This window comes from Macaca fascicularis, chromosome 2 (genome assembly GCF_037993035.2).
Source record: "Macaca fascicularis isolate 582-1 chromosome 2, T2T-MFA8v1.1".
Taxonomy (NCBI): Eukaryota; Metazoa; Chordata; class Mammalia; order Primates; family Cercopithecidae; genus Macaca; species Macaca fascicularis.
In genome coordinates this window covers 35,614,764-35,639,452 of record NC_088376.1, presented here as the reverse complement: position 1 = coordinate 35,639,452, position 24,689 = coordinate 35,614,764, and the positions used below count along the sequence as shown (strand labels likewise).

Below are 24,689 nucleotides of genomic sequence, written 5' to 3'. Positions count from 1 at the left end.
CATTTAAGTAGAACCATAACTAACTTCCCATTAACAATGAGACAGGAATTAAAGTTGAGTATGTTGTTTTACTATCATCTAGAGTCTCTGTGGTAAGCAAATTTTGGGACTGCTTTTCCATCTTTCACATTAGAATCATTTAAATTTGATTCTCAGATTTGTAGTGTTACAAATCTGGACAAATGCTATGAGTTTAGTAATACTAAATGCAATGATAATTAATTTTTCGTAATCTGCTGCCTTATGCAAGTTTTCATGGCCTGCAGACTGTCAAGAGTATTCTAGGATAGCAACATATCTATTACCAGATTATTTTTTTTCTGGTAAAATAATCCAGTCATTTTTAATGAAAGAATTTAGACAAAAAAAGTTAGATCAATTAGGTAAGATTTGGTGCAGTGTAAGACACAGGCAGTGATGCAATGCCAACTTGAAAGCAGATAAAAGAAGACAGTGAGTTCTAGATATGATACTTTATCAAATTGTAAAATTTTATAAAACCTTACTAAATTGATATGCAAGAATTTCCACAGGAAATTTACTTTTGAAAAACTGCATTTCATTTTTTAAATTCAAAACATCTCTCATACTAGAAATGCTATTTTACAGTTGCATAAGCTAAATTTTTAAAAAATGATAAAAGACTCACCAAGGCAACATAAATAAGTCTCAAGGCTAAAAAAACCTATCCTCCTGCTTTCCTGACTTTACTATAAACATAAGAATCACAGTATAATCCTAGCATCTCAAAACTAGTGTATTGAACACATTTGGTATTTGAGACTTTCTGAAATCAGTTTTTTGAACTTTATTTTACAAATCAGGGATGCACTTTTAATTTTTTACAACATTTTCTCCCTAGAGATATAATTTAGATATCCCTATCTTCAACGTAAAAGTCAAAATAGGAAATAAGCATAGAAACAGCCTACTGGCAATGGTTACACCTGCATGGTATTTATGAGTCTCCAAATTATTGGAAATTTATTTCAACCAAGGTTATCTTAAGTCTTCATTACTTGGATGTAACTCCAGAGAAAACTAATTTATATCAATCAATTTACAGTTTAGTGGTCATGATCAGGGAAAGTGATACTCTACCACTGACTACAAGTCATTGGAGAGGCAGTTTAGAACTTTTCCTTTATGCCTAATATACAGGACAAACCTTGCCGACATCTCATTACCTCAAGAATCAAATTTAAATGAAGTATCCAGGAGTGGCCTAAAGAATGAGTGTAATCTGGGTGGATTTTAGTCTAAATTTATGCCTTGCTCTTCAGTAAAGTATAGTAACTCCAGATATATGCTCCACAGATGCAATAATTTCTATTCCTGGGTCGGTGCAGAATATAATGTATACTTCCTGAAATCAACTTTGTCTATTCATAAAGATAGCTGCTTTTTATTTGCCTTTGTCTCACTTTGAATATATATAATCCACAGGTTACAGACTTTTCCAATAACTACATTTCAACTTGTATTTCATCAGCAAACATTTGAGAGGATGTTATTTCATAGATTAACTATTTTGAATTCATTGTTGATCAAGTTAGAAGTAGTGGGAAATTTTCTTATAGAAAGCAATTCCAAACATAATGAGCAGATGCTTGCCAGCTCTAATCAATAAGCTGTATGCCTTGTCCTTCTCCCTGTATCTGAGAATCATGTACTGCTTTATTGTCCATGTCCTCATGCAACAGACACAAGGGATTACTGGAAAGAAAAAGATTACAGGATCAGATTTGTCCTTTCCCCACTCCAAAAGGCCAAAACATTTCAACAGCTGTGTTTTCAAGTAAGATTTATATCCTACAATATCCTTTGAGGTTTTCTTACTAGAATGAAACATACATTTTAGGAGAGTCAATGATTTCACTGGAGCGGGGAGAAATAGGCAAGTCACAGGATTTTCAAAAAGTATAACAATTCAGGTAAGAATATACATTAATAAATGTTGCCCTAAGTTTTATCAGTTAAAATTTTTTTTTTTAATTTCAAGGGAAGAGGCTTTAACATGAGAAATAAAATATATCCCAGTCCATTATCTACATATTCTTCATCTTGGCCATGAGGTCTTCCAAGCTTTCCCCAGAATCTTCCACTGTTACCTCAGTGACAGAATCTTCTTGCTATTGACAAATAAGGGAAATACAGTGAAAAGAGAACCATATGGAATTCTTGATGCTTAGGAATATATAATCAGTAAGTTTTGACCGTGCTCAACAGGGTTATAAAGTAAATTTTCTTTAACAACTGTCTTCTAATTTTTAGAAGACAAAGTCTTTTACATTCCCCACCAGTCTTTTGATTTACAAGGCAGTAATTTCAATATTCTTGACAGCTCTAGTTTTTTAAAATGACATTGTAGCTAAAACTACCAATAAACAAAAATGAGATCTTCATTTAATCAAAATCTATTATACTTGGTTCATTAATGAGTGAACAAAATCATTTTATTCTGTTTTAAAAGTCTAAAATAAGCTATAAATATTTGCATATTAACACTGAATACCTCTGTCTCACATCTTAATGCCTATAGCATAAAATATCTTAAAACAGGAAATACTTCACTGGCATTACAAATTAGAATGAAGATGAAGAAAAATATTTTATATGATATTTACATATGGGTAAATCGTATTTTTGAAGTACCTTTTTTGGAATTGTGTATGCCACTGTAATTCCTTCAGGTAAGTCTGGAACTGGACCTGAAGAATTTTTCAATTCCTCTTCTGAAACCTCAGATACCAGCTCAATACCTGTAAATTTAATCCTGTATCAGTTTTTAAGGAATTTAATAAGCAATAATTATTCAATTTGTATAATCTTATTAGATTGGCTACCATAAAAGGTTTTGTTTTATGCTGCCATTTCAATTTATAAAAGAACACCTACCCCATTCATTATCTTCATGGATTATCTCTTCCTCTTCTTGCATAACCTCTTGTTTAGGCAGTGCTGCTACCTTTTTCTGTAGAAATCAAACAGCATCAAAGTGTTCTTACTCATTCTCAGTTCTCTAAAGCATTAGTCAAGAATTTTCCTTTATGACTAATATATAGGACATTACAAGCCTTAATCAAGAATTCAGACAGGCTTTTTATCTTACCAAAAGCAAGAAAGAACATTCATTTTTGAAGTATGGTGAATAAATTAACCATTTATCTTGTATTCCAAATCTGTTTAAGTTATTTATTGTCCTATGCAATATGATCCCTCATGCATTCTAACAGAGTGCCATATACCTTATATTCTTCCTGCTGCTTCCTGCAATTTCTGTCATCACACTGGGGATTTGGCTTCATGGACATAGTAGGAAAAAAATCCTGCATTGCATTGTATCCAAGGTAAAAACTAACAGTACCAAAATTTAACAGAAACCTAGAAAAATCAAAGTAGACATAAAGAAATTAAAACCATGAAAAATACTAGAACAGTTAAATTTTTAAAAAATAACTTTGAAATGGGTAAATGATACACTTAAATCAGAAAACAGAAATCTGCATCCAGAAAACAGCAATTTTCTCTTATTTACAGTGCCTGGCTCATAGTAGATGCTTCAGTGTTTATTGAATGAAGGAAAGAAAAGATTACTCCATTTCATCAACTGTAGAACACACTATTTTTTTGAACCTCTAATAAAGATTAAATGCTGGCAGCTGAACTATTACATGTCAATAACTTCAAGAAGCATGCTGATTTCAGAGAAGCTAAAATGTGGGAGAAGTGTATTTTTTAAATCCCTGATATATGGTATTAAAGCTACTTAATTTTTTTTAACATTTTGTATGTAATTTACTATAAAATGCACAATCTTAAATGTATAGCTCAGTAACATTTTGTATGAGTCTTTCATGGAACCACCACCAGATCAAGATACAGAATATTTTCAGCAACCCATGTGCCTCCAGCTCCCTCCTGTCCTCTTCCCAGTCAAATCTGATACTTTTTACTCTGCTGCCCATACTGGAGTACAGTGGTGTGATCATGGCTTACTGTAGCCTCACCCTCCCAGGCTCAAGCAATCCCATCTCAGTCTCCCAAGTAGCTGTGATTACAGGCAAGCACCACCATGCTTGGCTAATTTTTGCATTTTTTTTGGTAAAGATGGGGCTTTGCCATGTTGCCCCAGGCTGGTCTCGAATTCCTGGGCTCAAGCGATCTGCCTGCCTTGGCCTCCCAAATTGTTGGGATTACAGGCGTGAGCCACTGCACCCAGCCAATCTGATGTCTTTTATTAGGTTGGCGCAAAAGTAATTGCAGTTTTTGTTAAACGTAATGACAAAATCTGCAATTACCTTTGCACTAACCTAATAAAAGTTTTTATACAGAAAAAATCACATAAAAAAGATAAATGACAAAAGAAAAATATTGGCCGGGCGCGGTGGCTCAAGCCTGTAATCCCAGCACTTTGGGAGGCCGAGACGGGCGGATCACAAGGTCAGGAGATCGAGACCATCCTGGCTAACACGATGAAACCCCGTCTCTACTAAAAAATACAAAAAACTAGCCGAGCGCGGTGGCGGGCGCCTGTAGTCCCAGCTACTCGGGAGGCTGAGGCAGGAGAATGGCGTGAACCCGGGAGGCGGAGCTTGCAGTGAGCTGAGATCCGGCCACTGCACTCCAGCCTGGGCGGCAGAGCGAGACTCCGTCTCCAAAAAAAAAAAAAAAAAAGAAAAATATTTGCAAATACACATTCTTAATATACAACAAGACAAAAAAGAGCAACAACTATTAGCAGACAATTCACAGATGAAGTGTTCAACTTTTTTCACAAATAAAAATAAAAATTAAATGCCTATTTTTTATCCACCAGAATGACAAAGGTTACAGAGTTTGATGATACCCAAAGTTATCAAAGGTATGGGTCAACCAGGTACTCCTAAACTATGATACAAATGTATAATCTAAACTATAATACAAATGTATAATCCTTTTGCAGGAGAAATTTAGTAAATATTTCATAAATTCAGAAATTCTACTTTTAAAAATGTGTACTATAGGCCGGGTGCAGTGGCTCATGCCTATAATTCCTAACACTTTGGGAGGCCGATATGGGCAGACTGCTTCAGCCCAAGAGTTCAAGACCAGCCTGGGGAACATAAGGAGACTCTGTTTCTACAAAAAATACATAAAAATTAGCTGGGCGTGGTGGTGGGTGCTTGTAGTCACAGCTACCTGGGAGGCTGAGGTAGGAGGATCACTTGAACCTGGAAGGTGGAGACTGCAATTAGCTGAGATTGTGCCTCTGCGCTCCAGCCTGGGTGACAGAGTGAAACCCTGTTTAAAAAAAAAAAAAAAAAAAATGTACTATAGAAAACTCTAGGCTGGGCACGGTGGCCTGTAATCCCAACACTTTGGGAAGCTAAAGTGGGCAGATCACTTAAGCTCAGGAGTTCAAGACCAGCCTGAGCAACGTGATGAAACTTTGTCTCTACAAAAAATACAAAAATTAGCCAGGCATTGTGGCATACACCTGTACTTCCAACTACTTGGAAGGCTGAGGTGGGAGGATCACTTGAGCTCGGGAGGTTGAGGCTGCAGTGAGCCATGATTGTGCCACTGCACTCCAGCTTGGGCAACACAGTGAGACCTTGTCTCCAAAAAAAGAAAAAGAAGAGAGATCAATCTAGTATTCAGAGATATATACAAGATGTAGCCTGTAGCATTGTTAATAAAAAAAAAAAAAGAATTAAGTAGCCTAAATGACCATCAACAGAGGGGCTAGCTAAATAGGACACATCCTTAAGAGAATACTTGGTTAGCCATGATTCTTTGCTGCTTTTTTGTATCATACTATGAAATGTTTTGTTTAGACAGGGCCTAATACTGTCTAAACAGGCTATTTGCTCATATGAAATAGCCCTAGACCATTACTTTGAGAGTTTATATGTATGCTTTTTTCAATTTCTTTGCTAGCAACTGACACTTCTTATTGATTGGTGCCTCCATGTATCTTGTTGCAGTTTGTTCTTATTATATTGGAGGCTTAGGGTATACAACTAAGCTTATTAAAGTTGTGAAATGAGGGAAAATAAATGGCCTGAATTAGAGAACACCTAAAGGGGATCTGCTTTTAATGAAGTATGAGTTGATTCATAAACTCTGACATAAATTTTAGCAGCAAAGAAATCTTTTCCCTTCTTTTTAGCTATAATTTAGATAGTAAAGTTGCTGGATGTTTGTTTTTGGATAGCAGAGGTATCCAAAAGCAGATTTTAAGAATCTGTTTTTTTTTTTTTTAAGTATTCTTAATGCGTTTTATATTAACACTAATATAAATGTTAACATTTTATGTATATGCAAGTGTAAAATTTACAGTAACAATGTTTAATTACATTAACATTAATAATTACTGTTTAGTCACATTGGGGTTATTTTTGGTAAGACTTAAATCAAGATAGTAGAAACAAGTGTGTTTAAGTCTCCATCCACTGGTCAGACTTGGAAAGATTTAAATCATTTGGTTAATGCTTCATAAATAAATACGTCACTACCATTGTATCATTTCATAAAAGCTATTCCAAATACAGGGAGTAACTGACATTCTATATATTCATGTATGAATATCAATATACGTAATATTTAATATAGCAATATATATGAAAAATAGACATACATATATAAAATAGAATGTACACGTATGCATATATAAAACATTTAAAACTACATTTAAAAGTAACTATATACTTAGCTTATAATTTTAATTTCTGAAATGCTTTGTGAAATATATTTATTTTTATTGAAAGCACACAAGACTATTCAGAAAAATTAGCCCTGACTTACTTTAACACGTTTTGTACTAAGATCCCGGCAACCACACCCATAGTGGTAGGAAGACTGGCTGCACAAACACCTTCTCGTTTCAGAGTCTTTTCATCAATATTTGCAGCAACTACAAGTGGTGGAGCACACTACATGAAAAAGAATAAAAGAAAACACATTTCAAAAAAAAAAGAGGAAAAGTATGAGATGTTCCAAATAGTATTCCATCCAAGTTTGTGTTTTCTTTGAATTGTAATACATTTTCAATGCCCCTAAGAACTCAAGTACCTAACAGTGAAGAATAATCCAAAAAGAGTAATGCATACCGCAAAACAAGCAGATTCTCCAGGAATTATGAGCTGTATATGCCCTGAAACTGCATTTTCACTGACCCCAGATTCCATCCATGTTTGTCCAAGTTCATTACAAGCCTTAGTAGAAATGGGTGAAAACACAAGGAAAAAAAAAAAAGAGCAAGAAGTAATTTACAATACATTCTTTGAACTGAATGGATTACCAAGGTCTTTTAAAATTAATTTTCAAAACAAATGAGGTAAGTTGTAAGATAATGGAATTCCTTGGTAATTACCATACTCTATTTAAAGAGTAAAGTGACAGTATTCAAGATGCAATCAGTAAATATTATTAAATTGAATCAAAGTTTATTGGATTTCTTGTCAAATTGATGTGAAATTTCACTTTTCTAAAATAATTTCAAGAACAAAAAAAGGCAAAATATCATCTGAAAAGTTAAAAACAATATTCAAAAGGAAAATTATTTTTATTTTTGAGAAACCAGGTTTTTAGGCAATTTATACATATTTATACATTTATAAAATAAAGTAACAAAAGCTAAAACTAACGCTGACCAATAATTATTATAAGATACCAATTTAAGAATTATACATCAGAGGTATTTGCTGTTTCACAGTTTACCAGCAAAAAGAGTAGGATACTGTAACACATGTTACAGCAGCAAGGTTAGACAGGTATCACAGCTATTAGAATAGATTTTAAGAGTAGGCTAAGAGAACATTACAAATAAAACACAGAAAAGGGTTTACATTCAGAACTGTTTTTAGGATGGGAATTATATACAGGAAAACAGCTAAATCCATGAATATATCTTGCACAGCAGGAATACTCACTGTATTTATTGTCATTCGAGCTTCAAAATTGTCCACACAGCTAAGAACTAGATCAACAGGTTTTCCTTCTTCTAACCCACCATTACTAGTCAAAGAAAATAAGTTTGAAAAACATCAGGACACAAAATACACTCTAATACATTATACTTACTTGTTCAGTCCAACATTTATACTTTCATTAAATGTTTGACTATAATTATCACATAACTGTGTAATATTAAAGATATATATATATATCAAGTATTGAGTAACATACAAATATAACATCAATGGTACTGTAGTATTACTTATTTTACAAGAACTACAAGGGTGAAGGAAGTATAAAGTATGTTCACAAGTTACTTTTTCACTACCGGCTTTCACATTTTTATTCATGCTTCATTATAAATGCAATAAAAGCTAATTGGATGCAATTCATTATTTCAGTGGTGGTCTGACAGTCTCTGAAGAAAACCATTTTCAGACAGAAATACAATCTAGAACACAGAACTTAAAACTGATACTCTCTTCTTATATTGTAACTTACAGGGGTTTTTTGCTTGTTTGCTTTTTAATTGTTTTTGGACAACATATACCTTTAAATGATATTCTAATACATAAAAATTACACAAAAATTACTGTTCTAAAAAAATGGAAAAATATATATCAATCTTCCATTCATTGGATTAATCCATAGATTTTTCTAATAATTTTCTAATACTTGAGCTGGACATTATACAAAATATTCATAAATTAAAATTTTACCTTATTCTATCCATGAAATGTTGAAAGTTTTCCACTGTGGTTATATTATAGTTGTGTACTTCAAAAAGAACATCAGGATTAATGTTCCTAAGAAGGAAAAAGGGAATGATTATAAGCCTGTAATCCTAGCATTTCAAGAGGCTGCGGTGGGAGGATTACTTGAGTCCAGGAGTTCAAGGCTACAGTGAGCTATCATCGCACCCACTCCACCCCAAACTGGGGGACACAGTGAGACCCTGTCTCTAAAAAAAAAAAAAAAGTTTTTAAAAAGACTACTACTAGTAGCTGTACTAAGAAAAAGCTGTGAGGAAAAGAATTGAAAGAGCTAAAGGGCATTTGATATACCTTAGGGAAGCGAATTCAAGCTATTCAAAGAAAACCCAAAGTTCTTTTCTATCTCTTTTATCTCACACTTTAAGGACTAGGTTCATTTTTGTCATAAAGATTACAAAACTGTTCCCACCCCAATTAATCTAAGTGTTGGGAATTAAGACTTAACCATGTCCAGTAACTACCTATAGCTCAGCCTCACTTCCTTATTCCAGTTAAGAACAAATTTGGGGCCACAAAGAAAGTTCCTAAAGCAGGGATTGGTGAACTGTGGCCCATGGGCCACATCTGGCCCACCACCTGTTTTTGTGCAGCCTTCAGGCTAAGAATTTTTTTCCATTTTTAAGTGGTTGGGAAAAGAATCAAAAGAACATTTTATGACATATAAAAATTGTATCAGCCAGGCACGGTGACTCATGCCTGCAATCCTAGCACTTTGGGAGGGCTAGGTGGGCAGATGGCTTGAGTCTCAAGAGTTTGAGACCAACTTGGGCAATATGGCAAAACCCCATCTCTGCTAAAACTGCAAAACATTAGCCAGGCATGGTGACACGTGCCTGTAGTCCTAGCTACTCAGGAGGCTGAGATGCGAAGATAGCTTGAGCCTGGGAGGTGAAGGTGCAGTGAGCTGAGATTGTGTTGCTGCACTCCAATCTGGGTGACAGAGTGAGACTCTGTTTCAAAAAAAATTCGTTTTTTAATTTAAAAAATTAAAAATTGTATGAAATTCAAATTTTGGAGTGCAAAAATAGAATTTTATTGGAGCACAGACATGCTTATTCATGTTTATGTTGCCTACAGCTGCTATCACACTACAACTAACAGTTGCAACAGAGAACATCTGGCCCTCAAAGACTAAAATATTTATTATATAACCCTATACATAAAAAGTTTGCCAACCCCATGTCCAACAGGTAAGAGAATTCTTTGTACAAGTGAAATCTGCATTTTATAGAGAAAAATTAAGATCCATTTACATTAACTCATATCAAATACATAAAGTAAGATTTCACTGAATATGTTTCTTGATTGCTATTCCATTTACCTCAGAGTATGTTCTGCTGCTTGAACTTTACTTAATCCTGCTTGATGAGGTTGGAAGAAAAGTCTATTCATATTGGCGAGTTCCACCTTGTCATAATCAAAGAGTAGCAACTAAAATGAAAACAGTGGTATTCTGATGAAAAACATACCAAAAAACTAAAAATATCAAAGAATAAATTAGAGAGCTTTACATTTAATTAGTTTAACAGTTTGATAATAATATTAGCTAACTTTACAACACTGGGTGCCATATATTAATTCATTGAATGCTCATGTGAGGCATGTAGGTACTATTATCCTTATTTTAAAAATGAGGCAACTACAACACTTGTCCAAAGGCCACTCATCTAATATGGGGTGAAAATGGCATTCAAACTCAAGCATTCTCAATCCAGCATCTGCACCGCAACCACAATGCTTTGTTGCCTCTCTAAATAATTCACTCAAAAATTAATTCCCTTTCATTGCATTTTTTAAAACTGTGGCAAAATCCTACTTCATTTCCATTTTTTTGCTAAAAGTCAGGAATCTATTGGATAAATGAAATCTTTAAATAAGATAAAAACAAATGCTGTAACTTAAAATATAGTATAACATGACTCCTTTTGTGTATATGACAAAATATATACCAGTGACATGGCTAAAACATCATTCCAAATAGAATTACAAACCAGTTAATTGTTGTTTCCTGCTATATACTTAAGCCTGTTTCAAAAAGCATTTCACACACACACACACACACACACACACACACACACAAATGGCAATTAGATCACATTTCTTATCGATAAGAACAGGCTAGAGACAAGGACTTCCTAAGTCCCTTCTTGATATGAAATTCTGTGACTCTGTAATACAATTCTCAGCATACTAAACAATAAACACAAAAATGGGATTTTCTTCTCAATAAAAAAAACTAAAAAGAAAAAAAATTAACCTAACCCATAACTCCTAGATAGCCCTTAATACCTTGCTAGAAAAGATCTCACTCTCCAAAATTTTCTAATCCTACTTAAGAGTCTCCAAAACATAGTTTATTTAAGTTCATCAATAAATATTTATTAGGTCAGGCTAAGTATTAAATGAGTTTCTGCCTCATAGCTTGTTTATACATAAGTTGCGGGAAACATTAAACTTGGGAACAGAAGGTCTGAGGTGTAACTCTGCCACTAATTAGTTCTGATTGTGGGTAAATCATTTTCACTTTTTAGGCCTGTATCTTCATCTCTAAAATAAAGCAGCGAGTATAGATCTGGTGATCCAAGGCATCCCAGATACTTTAAAGAGATCCCAGAGGCTTTCAGAGATAAGAAATGGACTCTGGGTTTCCTAACATCTTCTACTTTCCTGTTTAACCTCATTAATTCGCTTCATATTTATCTGTTTTACAAATTAAAGAAAGACTTCCTGAAACTTACCTGTGTAGATTCTGTTTACAAACTTGAGGGCACACTGGAATCACTTGGAGAATTTTTAAAAATACATATGTTTGTGCCTCATCCCCAGAGATTCTTATATGGGGTGCAGTCTGGACACCAGAATTTTTTAAAACTTCCCAGGTGATTCTAACTACAACAATATATAAATACTGTTCTACCTCTTTGCTACTCAAAATGTGGCCTGGTCTAGCTAATGCAGCTAGCATCTAGCTAATGGAGCTAGCATTAGCATCACCTGAAGCTTGTTAGAGATGCAAGCGCACTTCTCCAACTTTAATATGCAAATGAATCATTTGGGGATCGTGTTACAATACAGATTCTGATTCAGTATGTCTGGGGTAGGTATTGAGAGCTGATACTGATGTTACTACTTCAGGGACCAAACTTAGAGTAGCAAGGATCCAGTGGTTCTCACTAGTGTAATCCTAGGAACATCATCATCAGGATCACCTGGGAGCTTGTTAGCAAGTCAATTATTAAGTCCACCTGATACCTATAAAAATCAACACCACCAGAGTAGGATCTGTTAATCTGTGCTTTAATAAGGCTTCCAACTAATTGTGATAACATATTCAAACTTGAGAGCCGCTAATCTCAATAATCTCTATTATCCCTGGTCAATAGAGGTCAGTGATCTCTAATATCCCTGGTCAGGGTAATTAAGTCAGCTATAAGCAATTTTTATCCAGATTTTGTAAATCTTTTGAAAGATATTAAAATTTCAATGAACATTTTTAGTATTTTGGTGTTATTTCTATATTGATAAGTGAGTGCCAATTTTGAAATCACTTTCTTTTAAGAATTTGGGGTAGATCAACATATTAGAAAGCATTGGTAAACTGGGAGAATGCTTCCTTTGCCAGAACAACAAATTAAAGGATACATAATTGTGGAAAGTTTATTTATTCAACCATTATGTATCTAACATCATAGACTTTGGCTTTATAAATCTAAGACTGGTAGACTGAATTCTGGTACAAGAAAGTTACTTCTTTCTACCCATAATCTAAATAAATTTTAGAAAAAAGTAAAGAAGTACCAATTTTTAAAAATTCATCCAGAGCATTCTCTAGTTCAAAATCAAGAGTAGGAAAGGTACATGTTTTCTATTCTGTCTGGTATGTTTAATAAAATAATTGTTAGATGTTTCAGTGTTTCACACACTATCAAATTAACAGCCTTCTTTCCTAAGCTTCTATATCTAAAACACTTAAGTCCAAATTGTTTACATATTACTTCAAACAAAAACGTTTCTAAACACAATTAGACAATCTTCGTCTAATTAGAAATAATATCACCTTTTATTTGGGTGGGGATATGTCTCAACCCAAATAGAACAATCTAGATTAATACACTGCAAGTCAATAAGCCATTAGTAAAGAAAAAAAAATCCTAATTTGTACCTGATTTACTCCAGGAGTGAGTAGTTCCCTATACAAGAGGCAAAGAGAAATGTTTTTACCTTACCAATGCCACATCTTGTCAGCATTTCAGCAGTCACACTACCTACTCCACCAACACCTACTATTGCTACAGCAAAGGTACGGATTTTCTGTGAAATACAAAATAGTATGTGCTGGTTAATAGGTCTTCATCAAATATATCACCAGAAGTTATTTTAATTCACTGAATTCATCTTACAAAAACTTGGAAAGGGTTTATCATACCTCATAGTCGCTTACAATTCCCATTCGTTTCAATGCCATCAAGCGGCTTAAAACAAAGAAAAATATGTTTTAAAGCTTACAGTCTTTTAGGTAATAGTAATACAAATAGACATACATCACCACAGAAAATAAACACCAAAATATAATCATTACTAATCGTTTCAAAGAGGAGGATGCTTACAGGCTGGTTTTTACCAGATGAAACTCAATTGCCCAGGTACCTTAAAAACTCCCAAGTGTAGTCCATGAAACAAGATTGGTTTTTAAAAGCTATGTATTCTGATTTGCAACCAAGATTGTGACTACTACTTAAATGTTAAGGGTCAAAGTTAAATTTCAACATTTTTCTATGCTTTGGTAGAATACGTAAATATTTAATGTTTTAACACTCAGATCTCCATCATCAGAGTAAATTCATGGCTGGAATTCCATTCTCGTTGCCTCTGCCCACAATGGATGATGTCTACTTTTAGTAAGCACCTACTGTATGCCAAAGACTCTAAGAGGTGCTTTAACTAGTTACTGGTAATCTGCAGTTTAAGTCTATAATTAATTCCCATTCATCTTCACTTTAAGGAGTCAAATAGTTCCACCAGGCTTGTCAGGAAATTCAGCCTCCACCCCCATTTTCCACTCCCTCACTTTTAACTCCGTTACCATCATATTCCTAAACAACATGCTAACATTGTATTTCTTTTCAGTTATAGTCAATTATCTGAATCAGATTTTTCTCTTAGCATTCATCCCTACTGCACACAGACATTTTCCATCCCACCAACCTCCCAATATTATTATATGGTCATCTTGGTTAGATGTTAACTCTTCACAACCGGGTCATGCAGTATATTAAAACTTACCCTTTCCTTTAACCCCCAACCCTGAAGTTAATAAGTGTGCTTCTCCTGATGCTTAATTTCCTATGTATTTTCACAAAATCAACTCCAACTTTTCACTAGTTGTCTAAAGTTCCTCTAGATACATTCATATTCATGAGGTATTCTATCAATTTCATCTTCTTAAAGATGTATCTCCTAGAATCTGACATGATGTCTCTAGACTTACTGCACATACAGCTCCCTTCCTAGGCTCTTCCTTCATCATTAAGTCTCTTAATTTCTTTAAGAGACTACAAAGTCTCTTAATTTCTTTATTCTGTATTAATCCACTGCTTCCTGTATGCTATAGCTCACTAGTTCTAAAGTGTCTATGGATCAGCAACAGGACCACCTGAGAATTTAATAGAAATGAAATTTCTTAGGCCTTACCCTATAATCACCCACTGAATCAGAAATCTTGAATGTGGAGTCTAACAATTTGCTCTAACAAGCCCTCCAGTAATTCTGATGCACATGACAGTTTAAAAGACTGTCATCAGTTATTAAACTTACTCTCTTGCTGTGGTTAGAACATCTTTCAGTAGTTTTGCAAAGGGTACAGCAGAGGTAAATTTTGAGAACTTTCATGTCTGAAAATGTTCCTTATCAAAATTATGTTCTTTATAAAAATGACAAAGCAAAGGGCATATAATTGTGGGAAGCTACACGTATACTCTTAATCAATAGTTTAACTTGGTAAAGAAGTCTAAAGTTAGAATTGTCTTTCAACATTTTAAGGTATTGCTCCAGTGTCTCCTAGCTTGTAAAATTTCACAGTGTCCCTTAATGTGAATCTGTTCTCATCCCTTGTGCTGAGTTTTTAGTGAACCCTTTCAAAATGAAAACTCACATTTTCAGTTCTGGGAATTTTCCTTGAAGAATTTGGTTACTTCCTTGTTTGGTTTGTTTCCTGGACTGTCTGGAACTATTATTTGGAAGTTGGACCATTTGGATTTGTCCTTTATCTTCTTTCTCCAATTATCTACCATTTTAGTTTTCTGCTCTATTCTCTGGATGATTTCTTTTGACTTTATTTTCCAACACTTCTATTAAGATTTTCATTTCTATTACCATCTCCATTTGCAAGAATTCTTGATCATCTAACTACTTTGCACCTTGTTCCTGTATCATTTGTACCATATCTTCTCTCATCTCAGGATACTAATGATAATTTAGGGGGATGTGTTTCTCTTACATAGTCTATCCAAGTTGCTATTTTTATTTCTTTCATGTTAGAAGTTTCTCTCATCCTTTGTTCTGTTCATATTTAAGAGTGGGACACTAATAAAGGTAACAATATAGGCAATACTGTTTGACTTCACTGGCCTATTTAGTTGAGAAACCCACAATGTCAGTGTCTTTCAGTCTTTCCTCTTGGCTCTATCAGATTCCCTAGAGAATAATCTTTCAAACTCCAACCTGAGTTGGAGTTCCAACCCCGCGATCAGCTGTTGGAAGTGAAGAAGCAAGGCTGGGAGTCTCAGCAATCAGTATGTAAGCATTTAGTTTACATTCAGTCACAACATTCAGCATGTAAACAATCAGTTTACCCCTTCTTTCAGGTACAAAGACCTGCCCCAATTATTCTTGGAAATCTTCTATTTTAGTCTTTCTAATGAAGAAATCTCTACTCTCCTCTTCTGGTAGGGAAGGAATGTTTGCCCAGTTACCCACAGTGGAGTAGGGGATCTGGGGGCTTTGTTTCTTCAACAGATTTTCAACTGAACGTTTTGAGTTTTTTTAGCCCTCCCTGAAGTTCTCCAAGTACCTGTGTCTATTCCTGAGCCTTTGGGGATTCCTGCAATAAACTGGGTTGCAAGCTTAAGATTAATGAATCTATTAAATCAGTTACCTTCACCCATCCCTTCTCTAGTTTCCAAATTGTTACTACAATCAAGTACAGGGACGCACCCCTCCCCGTAAGTTATTAATATGAACCCTTTATATTTTCAATGGGAGTTTTCTTTTAAAAAATTCCTTTACTGTCATTTTAGTGAAGTTGGTTAGAAAGTGATGCAGATCCATCACAGGAATTTGCTATCCTTACCTTGATGCTCCCTTCAATCTTTAAATAACCTGAAAAGCATGGATGGCAACCCCATTTTACAAATGAGGGAAACAGTTTGGGTTAATCAACTGTCCAAGATTAGCTAACTGGCAAACAGTATTCTGAGCTGGGTTTCTGGGTCAAGATTTGATACCAGGTTTTCTAATCTCAAAGCCCCTCCAGTTTTTCCACAAGCTTATAACTATATTCCATAACACATAATTTTACGGTTACTTATGTTGTTTAATGTCCCACATCCATGTAGTCTCTCAAACTGAAGCAAAAGTCAGGGGCTTTATATTTCTTTTGTATCTCTTGAAGCAGTTAAAATGGTGTTGAACACATACATATCCCTTTCCTATAACCTTCTGTACTTCATCATAATTCAATAACCTGTACTTTATCAATAATAACACGGTACTTTATCATAATTCTTACCACCTGTACTGCAATGCACGTTTACTTTTCTATTTATCTCATACTCATCTGGTAAGCTCTACAGGAAAAAGACCATGTCTACTTTATATTCACAGTGTCTGCGCATAATAAGTACTCAATACAAAGTAAATAATGTTGTGAAGGAGGACTGGAGATGAAAAGGTACTCAGTAAATATTTGCTGTATGAACAATTCAAAAAATTAAAGCTGACTTTTATTAAAATTCCATATACCAGTGAAGAGCTTTGGGTATCAAACTGCCATCTCCTGTATAGCAATTTTAATAAAGTCAATGGCGCAAATCAGATAGGAAATACTAAATATTTAGACTTGAGTTCTGAAAGTCTTGTTTGTCATCATTACAGTGTCAAGGGATCATCTCATATTAAAATAATGTCTGAAAGACAACTTAAGTTCATGACCCATATTCCTCTGCTTTTCATTCTGGAGGGAAAATTTCAAAGTCTTCATTTGTAAAATTTTAAAATGTTTTAAAAATGTCAAATAGTTTCCACTTATTCTGATTAGAGATGTCAGTTCATGCTTATTTAATCTCTAAAAGTTTTGGACCATTAACCCTTCGTATTTGGCAACACAGTTAAAACAGTGCACCTTAAGACTTCTACTGCGGCTTTATATATCACAAACTAAAACCTGTTTTAAAAATCAAAACTCTTATGCTCTTTAAAGGAAAAAAGCAACAATAAAATCTTCCTTATCTACTTTAACACTATACAATTTTTAGCTACACGACTTAATTGTTTTTACTGGGGAGATGGTTCATGAGAATTTTACATTAAGACAAATCGAATGCAAGACAGGCCATATTATTTACTACCAAGGCATGAACCTGAGGTGGCTATTTAAGCCTCAATTTTCTCACCTATATAACGGGGGTAAAATAGTAGCAATCCCGTTGGGTTTTGGTGAGAGGAGACAATGCATGTAAAGTGCTCAGCACAGTGAAAGCTCAATAACTGCTTGCTACTAAATGCACCTAGCAATAAAATCTTGCATAAGGTTTACCATGTACAAGCGCTACTCTAAGACCTTTATACATACTGATTTTTTCAGTCCCCACAACTATGACAGAGATAGATATTACTGTTATCTTCATTGTATAGGTGAGAAGCTGAAGCGGAGAGTTTCACAACTTGCCTTTGGTTAGGCAGTTATTAAGAGAGTAGTTAGATTTGAATTGCAATCAGTCTGGCGGTAGAGTCCTTACCCTTAACCATTGCACTACATTCCATCTGCTGAATTGACAAGCTTTATTAGGAAAGAAGAAAAGAGAGGCCTGGGCAGTCTTGGTAATGTCGAATGGTTTGAGATGTTAAGGAGCACCCGAATATCTCAGATTAGAGCTAATCCCGCTCTCCCCCGCCCCGCCCCCATTTAAGATGCATTGATAAGCCTTTATGAACCTCAAAGTTTACCTTGGCAGGTTTTACATCTTCTAAAAGTTCTTACTATCAGTCTTATACACAGCGAGGTGGACTAATTAAGAGGCAAGGGCGATAGGAAACTGGACATACGTCCTCAGCAGGCACAGGAGCAGCACCATATGGCTGACTCACCGGATGTTTATTAAAAAGAGAAATAATATCTTCCGATCAGTACTAAGATGTGGCCTTGCCCATTTGGGAACAGGATTCCCAGACCAAGAAAAGGGTGGAGGGAGTCCGCATGAGCGGGACGTGGAAGGCTCCTCACTTCTGACCTCACGGAGCTTGACCTCGTCTCCCGCGCCTGCCTCGGACCGGCGACGCAGGTTACCTGTAGGGATTCGAATCCACCACCTCTGAGCTCATCTTATCGATGCGGACCCGGCCGCCCCCTCCTTCGCCGCTCCCCGGGACCCGCCGATTTCTCTCCTGGGCAAGTTCCCGCTCCAGCTCCTGGACCCGCTGCTGCAGCCGCTCCACAGACTCGGCCATGGCTGGGACTCCGGCCGCCAACGCTCCCAGCCCGGGCCTCCGCCGCCGCCTTCGCCCCACGCTGCTCGGCTGGGCCCGCAAAGGGTACTTGGGGAGGCACCTAGCCGCTGCCTTCCTAGCCCAGAGACCTGGGGAAGTGCACCCAGCGCCTCACAGACAGACACGTCTCCTTCACTCCTTCCTCGGAGCCGCTTCCGGTGCGTCGCAGACATCGCTCCCCCTTAGCAAAAACCTGGCTCTTCCGGCTTCCTTCCTCTCTGGGTAGGCTAAACCCGGCCGCAGCAGGACCGGGGTGATAAGTGTCCAGGGCAGGAGGCCTGCGATGCTGCCTTTCTAACCGGGTGTCTAGGAGAAATAGGGTCTTTTTATTCTTGGGCTCGAGGTCCTGACGGGCTTTTTTCTGAACCGGACCCTGCAGGTCTTCCGCCTGCTGATGCATTAAATTTGGGGATGGAAGAGGCTTCTGCCTTGTTCCTTTCGCGCAACGATGACCGTGGCTTTGCTTTCTTTAACATTGAGGCCTCCAACTCTGACGCTGACTGGAGAACTGAAATCCGAACACACATTGGGCTCTTCCGGCACTTGGCTAGAGCTAAAACCTCCAGCTACAACGGGCAAGCGTTGCTCAGCAACGGCGGGTAGGGTGTATGTGGTTGGCTGGAACCAGACCCCGTGCTCTGGGGGCGTTGCCCAATCCTGAAGGACTTCTGCGCTCCAGACCTGTGGATTACGCTTTGCTGTGGCCTGCGGGGGCGATCATGAAGCTAGGTGCTACTGGCGAGCCCAATGTGGACGAAATGCTGCCCCAGCACAAGTTCGACAGCAAGTCCCTGGAGGCTTACCTAAACCAGCACTTGCCTGGCTTTGGGGCCGAACGTGAGGCTACGCTGACCATTGCCCAGTACAGGTATCGACGCCAGCCTTTGCCTCCAGCGGAAACAAATTTGTGCATTGCCTTTTCCTTCCTTTGGCCCTGGGTGGTTTCCGAAGTTTCTCCCACCCCGACTGCTTTTCCTGCAGTCGGTGGACGCACCCTGCAGGCATGAGCTGCTATTGCATGCCTCCCGAATTCGATGCTGGGGTCTTTCCAATTGGAGGGCGGTAATGGAAGCGCAATAACGTTCACCATTCCACTATCCAAAGGAATCGTTGTTAAAGGATGGATTTATGTCCCTCGAGGATTCACCAAGGCAATTAAGGCTAGAAATTCTGAGAAATAGATGCCTTCTTTTGTAATACAACCATTAGATCTTTTTCTGAGAAGCTGGTGTAATTCCGTTTGATTGGCGGTATTCCGGGAGGCTGAGTTAATGACACCAGATGAAGGATCCGAATTCGAGTACTAGCTTTTCCACTTAGGAGGTCACAGCACCACTTTGGGCCTCAGGTTTTTTGAAGTGAGGTAATGCAACTGGGTGAGAGGATCCTGAGAATACCGTTCCCTACCGGGAATCTGGCTTTAGTCTGATGTTTTACAATAGATGATACATTCTTAAAACTTTATTCTAAAAATAACATTGTTACTAATACAGGGCTATAGAAAGAGTCCTATCATTCAGAAAACTGGATCTGTCACTTGCTGTCTGGGAGTTTAAATATGTTACATAAACACTCCTGAGAACCGGTTTCCTAAGTTGTAATACCTATTTTAATTAGTCTTATTAATGAAATGAAGTACCGTAATATAGGTGAAAGGTCGTAAAAATTGCAACAACACAGTATGCTAGTGGTATTTTATCACTGGCATTTATATTCTTTGACTACTGATTTTGGTGAAAATGAAAATAGTAATAAATGAGATTGATCAGGGAACATTTTAGGGTGTAGAATCAAAAGGTCCCATGTCCTAGTAGATATTGGAGGATGAAGGTAAAGGTGGAATAAAGAATAGCTGAGATTTCTGGGCCAGAAGCCTCGTGTTGTAACAAACTAAAACAGATCAAAGTTCAAATTTCAACTATTTCAATTCCTGTGGAGTTTGGACAAGTTGCCCTTTGAGCATCTAGTCCTGCTTTGGCAAACAGGAAATAGTAACGTCCATATTGTAGGAGTGTTGAAGAGGTACATAACTGAAAGAGACTTAATTCTGAACCAAGCTGAATGTTAAACCATAATCGTGTTTAAAAAATGAAATTAGTTTGGTATAAAAATTGCCTCCAGAAATGTTGTATAAGCTTGGTTTGACAAATATATACAGAACTCTGGATCCCACAGAGAACACGCATTCATTTCTAGGACACGTTGAAAAAGTTTATAAAAATTGAAAACACATAGGCCATGAAGGAAGTCTCAAAAATTCAAAATAATCAATCTTTATATTTTGAAAATATGTGTTTTGGCCAGGTGCAGTGGCTCACACCTGTAATCCTAGCACTTTGGGAGGCGGAGGCACGTGAATCACTTGCAGTCAGGAGTTCAAGACCAGCCTGGCCAACATGGTGAAACCCCCATCTCTACTAAAGATACAAAAATTAGCCAGGCGTGGTGACATGTGCCTGTAGTCCCAGCTACTTGGGAGGCTGAGAGAGGAGAATCACTTGAACCAGGAGAGGGATGTTGCAGTGAACTGAGATTGCACCACCACACTCCAGCCTGGGTGGCACAGTGAGACTCAAAAAAAAAAAAGAAAGAAAGAAAGAAAGAAAATGTGTTTTTTTAAATGCCAAAAGTTTAACAAAAGACAGCTAACAAATACATGTTTATAAATTAATTGATTCATGGATTAAAGACCCAATAATCTACACAAACAGTAGAAAACTGTCAAAGTTCCGTGTACAGAAATCAACTACATTTCTCTACTTTAGCAACAGTTAAAATGTAATTTTCAAAAACTTATAAGAGCATCAAAAATATAAATTACCTAAATAAGAGATGTGCAATACCTTTGTAGAGAAATGATAAAACTTTTATTAGGACCTTAAAAAGAATTTTAAAAAATGAGAGATGTCATGTTGTTGAATAGGAATATACAGTATTGCAAACTTTTTTCTTCCAATCGATCTATTGATTCAAAACAATGACAATCAAAATCCTAATTTTTTTCTCTAATTTGAAAAAGTGCTCCTAAATTTTATATGTAAGAGCGAAGGGCTAAGGATAGAAGAAACATTTTTAAAGAACCACAAGTTGGGAAATTTGAATTAAGATGATATGATATTAGCACAGAGATAGACAAACCAATGAAATAGAATAGAGAGTTGACAGAAAGACCCACATATTTATAGAAGTTTGATATGTGACGGTGTTGGCACTGAGAGTCAGTGGGGGGGAAAGAAGAACTTTTCAAGAAGTTATACTGGAATAATTGTTATCTGTATTAAGAAATAGAAATTAGACTCTTTATCTCACACAGTTTCAGGTAGATAAAAGAATTGAATGTTAAAGGCAAAACTATAAATGTTTAGAAGATGTGTAAGTTATTTTTATGACTTAGATAAGAAAATTTTTTAAAGACAAAAGCAGAAACCACAAAGGAAATGATAAATGTTCATTAAAAGACTTCTTAAAGTCAAAAGACAAAAGAAAATATTTTCAGTGCACATAATGGTTAAAATATTCAGAATATAACTATAATAGCTCACCAGAAAAATAGGTGAAAACTTGAAGGTGCTCAACTTCATTATACTGTAGTAATAAGGGAAATGCAAATTAAGAAAAAAACAACACAATGAGAAACCATTTCACACCACCAGATTGACTTCTTTTAAAAAATTTGACAATAGGCCGGGCACAGTGGCTCATGCCTATAATCCCAGCACTTTGGAAGGCTGAGGCGGGTGGATCATCTGAGGTCAGGAGTTCGAGATCAGCCTGGCCAACATGGTAAAACCCCATCTCTACTAAAAATATGAAATTAGCTGGATGTGGTGATGGGCACCTGTAATCCCAGCTACTCGAGAGGCTGAGGGAGTAGAATTGCTTGAACTCGGGAGGCAGAAGCTTTAGTGAGCTGAGATTGTGCCACTACCCTCCAGCCTGGGTGAGACAGAGGCAGACTCCATCTCAAAGAAAAAAAAAAATTAACAATATCAAGCATTGGTCAGAATATGGGGCAACAGGGACTCATATAGGGGTGTGAATTAGTATAGCTACTATTGAAAAACAACTTGACATGATCTTGTAAAAAATGAAGTTGGGAAGATACACATGCCATATGAACTAGCAGTTCTACTCATAGATGTATACTCCTGAGACTTTTCCTATACTAGAGTATAAGGGGACAATCTACAAAGATGTTCGTTGTACTGTTTGTAATAGCAAAAATCCAGGAAACAACACAACGTCTATAGAGAATGGATGAATAAATTGCAGTGTATTCACATAATGGAGTACCATACAATAGTGAAAATGATTCAGCTGCAGCTATACATAACACAGAATAAAAAACATGAAGAAATGAACAGTATATTGTGTACAGAGATAAACTTCAAGGGAATGATAAATATAAAATTCAAAACAGTAGTTATTCAAGGGGAGGGACATACAGAGTTTCAAAGACAATAATTTTCTCTGGGTAGTGAAAGTCGTGTTTGTGGCATTACTATTCCTCATGCCTTACCAATTTTGTAAATACTCTTTTTATCTGCAAGATTTACTTTTAAAATTTGCAAAAATTAAATCCTATTGGAAATATAAAATATTTAGAACTAATCAATAATGAAAGCATTATATGGCTTGATACAACAAAACTTGTGATTTGCAGCTGAGTGCCTAATATGTATCTGGCACTGTCTCAACCACTGAGGATATAACAATAATCTTGCCTCCCTGGAACTTCCATTTTATTTGTAGAAGACAGACAGGAAAATCTACTTCTGAACTTTACAATGTAGAAGTTGATATGTAACATGGAGGAAAAAAGAACAGGGAATATTTGGGTGTGGGGCAGGAAGGCTTCCTTGAGCACATGGCATTCAGCAAAGACTTGAAGAGGGATGAAAATGTGAGCCATGTAAATATCCAGGAAAAGTGGTTCCAGACAGAGGGGACTGCTAATGCAAAGGCCCTGAAAGGGGTGTGTGCCTAGTGTGTTGAGGAAACACAGCCCAAATGCCTGAAGTAGTGTAAGCAAGGGCAACAGGGACCCTGTCAGGCAATGTAGAGACTTCGGCTTTTACTTTGAATTGAGGTGGGGAGAGACTTAAAACAGGCTGGAGCAGAGGAGGGAAGTAATCTATCTTAAAAAAACAAACAAAAAAAACCCAGAATCTCTGCTTCTTGTGTAGAGAGTTGACTGAAGGGGCCAAGGGCAGAAGCAAGGACACCAATGTATTACAGTGTTCCAGCAGGGAGATATTAGTGGCATGGATCAGAGTGGTAGTGTAGAATAGGTGAGAAGTGGTCATAGTGTAAGTATGCAGTCACATGCTGCATAATGACGTTTTGGTCAATGACAGACTGCATGTATGGCAGTGGTCCCATTAGATTATAATACTGTGTTTTTACTGAACCTTTTCTATGTTTAAATATGTTTAGATACACAAATGCTTATCATTGTGTTACAACTAATTGCCTGTAGTATTCAGTACAGTCACATGCTGCACAGGTTATAACCTAGGAGCAGCAGGCTGTACCATAGAGCTCAGGTATGTCCTGTTGGGTTCGAATCAGCCTACTTATGCTAACTCCAACCAGCCGAGAAGTTTCACAGTGAATCAGTACCAATTAAAGGCATAAGAATTCACGGTTTATTGTGTGGCTTCCACACAACAATCATGTAACTCTATCCAACACACATAGGCAGTAATAGAGAGGGGAAACACAGCAAGTAGCTTGGGAGACCAGCACACTGACTGAGAAAACCAGGTTTGGTTTTCCTCAGAATGCCCACTGACCCGGGTGGTGGGTAGCTGCTCTTTTCCCAGAGGGCTTACCACAGCCAGAGGAAAGGAGGCCTCAGAGTTCTCATGGGCAGGGATTCTGCAGGCATCTCAGCCATGTTTCTGGCTTCTCTGAGGCTTTTACAGCTCCCCACAGAAGTGTCCATGGCCATTATCTTCAGCTAACTTTTAGTTTCACTTTCTTGTCAGGTGTCGGGGTGCCTGGCCACAGCAGATGCTATCTTATCACCTCAGTCCATATGCTTACTACTCTGAGGGGTCAGTGATTTCACTGTAAGCTGAGTCACCTGTCATAAGTGACTCAATTTTGAGACATTTAGGATCACAAAACATAATTATGTATCAGTGCATAGTAGGCTATACCATCTAGGTTTGTGTAAGTGCACTCTAGGATGTTTATATGTGACAAAAA

The 24,689-nt window shown here is 36.8% G+C and overlaps 3 protein-coding genes across 4 annotated transcripts in view; 2 read left to right on the top strand and 1 right to left on the bottom strand.

The window, feature by feature from the left end:
• The window catches only part of NPHP3 (nephrocystin 3), a 48,984-nt gene extending 45,201 nt beyond the window's left edge, over positions 1-3,783 (top strand). The window contains exon 28 of the mRNA XM_045386985.3: positions 3,541-3,783. Within this exon, the coding sequence (XP_045242920.2) occupies positions 3,541-3,580 (40 nt within the window). The 3' untranslated portion in view covers positions 3,581-3,783. The remainder of the gene's footprint in view (positions 1-3,540) is intronic.
• UBA5 (ubiquitin like modifier activating enzyme 5) lies at positions 785-18,638 on the bottom strand. Of its 2 annotated transcripts, XM_015444535.4 has the most exons (12): positions 18,277-18,638; positions 13,141-13,186; positions 12,936-13,025; positions 10,036-10,145; positions 8,661-8,747; positions 7,917-8,001; positions 7,095-7,199; positions 6,790-6,917; positions 3,249-3,384; positions 2,899-2,974; positions 2,656-2,762; positions 785-2,132 (listed from the first exon to the last, which is right to left on the bottom strand). In XM_015444535.4, exons 1-12 carry the CDS (start codon positions 18,435-18,437, stop codon positions 2,049-2,051), a joined length of 1,215 nt encoding a protein of 404 aa, XP_015300021.3. In that variant the 5' UTR covers positions 18,438-18,638; the 3' UTR covers positions 785-2,048. The 2 variants fall into 2 exon arrangements, with proteins under 2 accessions (XP_015300021.3, XP_015300023.3); XM_015444537.4 differs by lacking the exons at positions 12,936-13,025; positions 13,141-13,186 and adding an exon at positions 12,877-12,904.
• A 530-nt stretch (positions 18,639-19,168) lies between these two features.
• ACAD11 (acyl-CoA dehydrogenase family member 11) overlaps positions 19,169-24,689 on the top strand; it is a 98,146-nt gene continuing 92,625 nt past the window's right edge. The window contains exon 1 of the mRNA XM_005545782.5: positions 19,169-19,344. Within this exon, the coding sequence (XP_005545839.3) occupies positions 19,196-19,344 (149 nt within the window). The 5' untranslated portion in view covers positions 19,169-19,195. The remainder of the gene's footprint in view (positions 19,345-24,689) is intronic.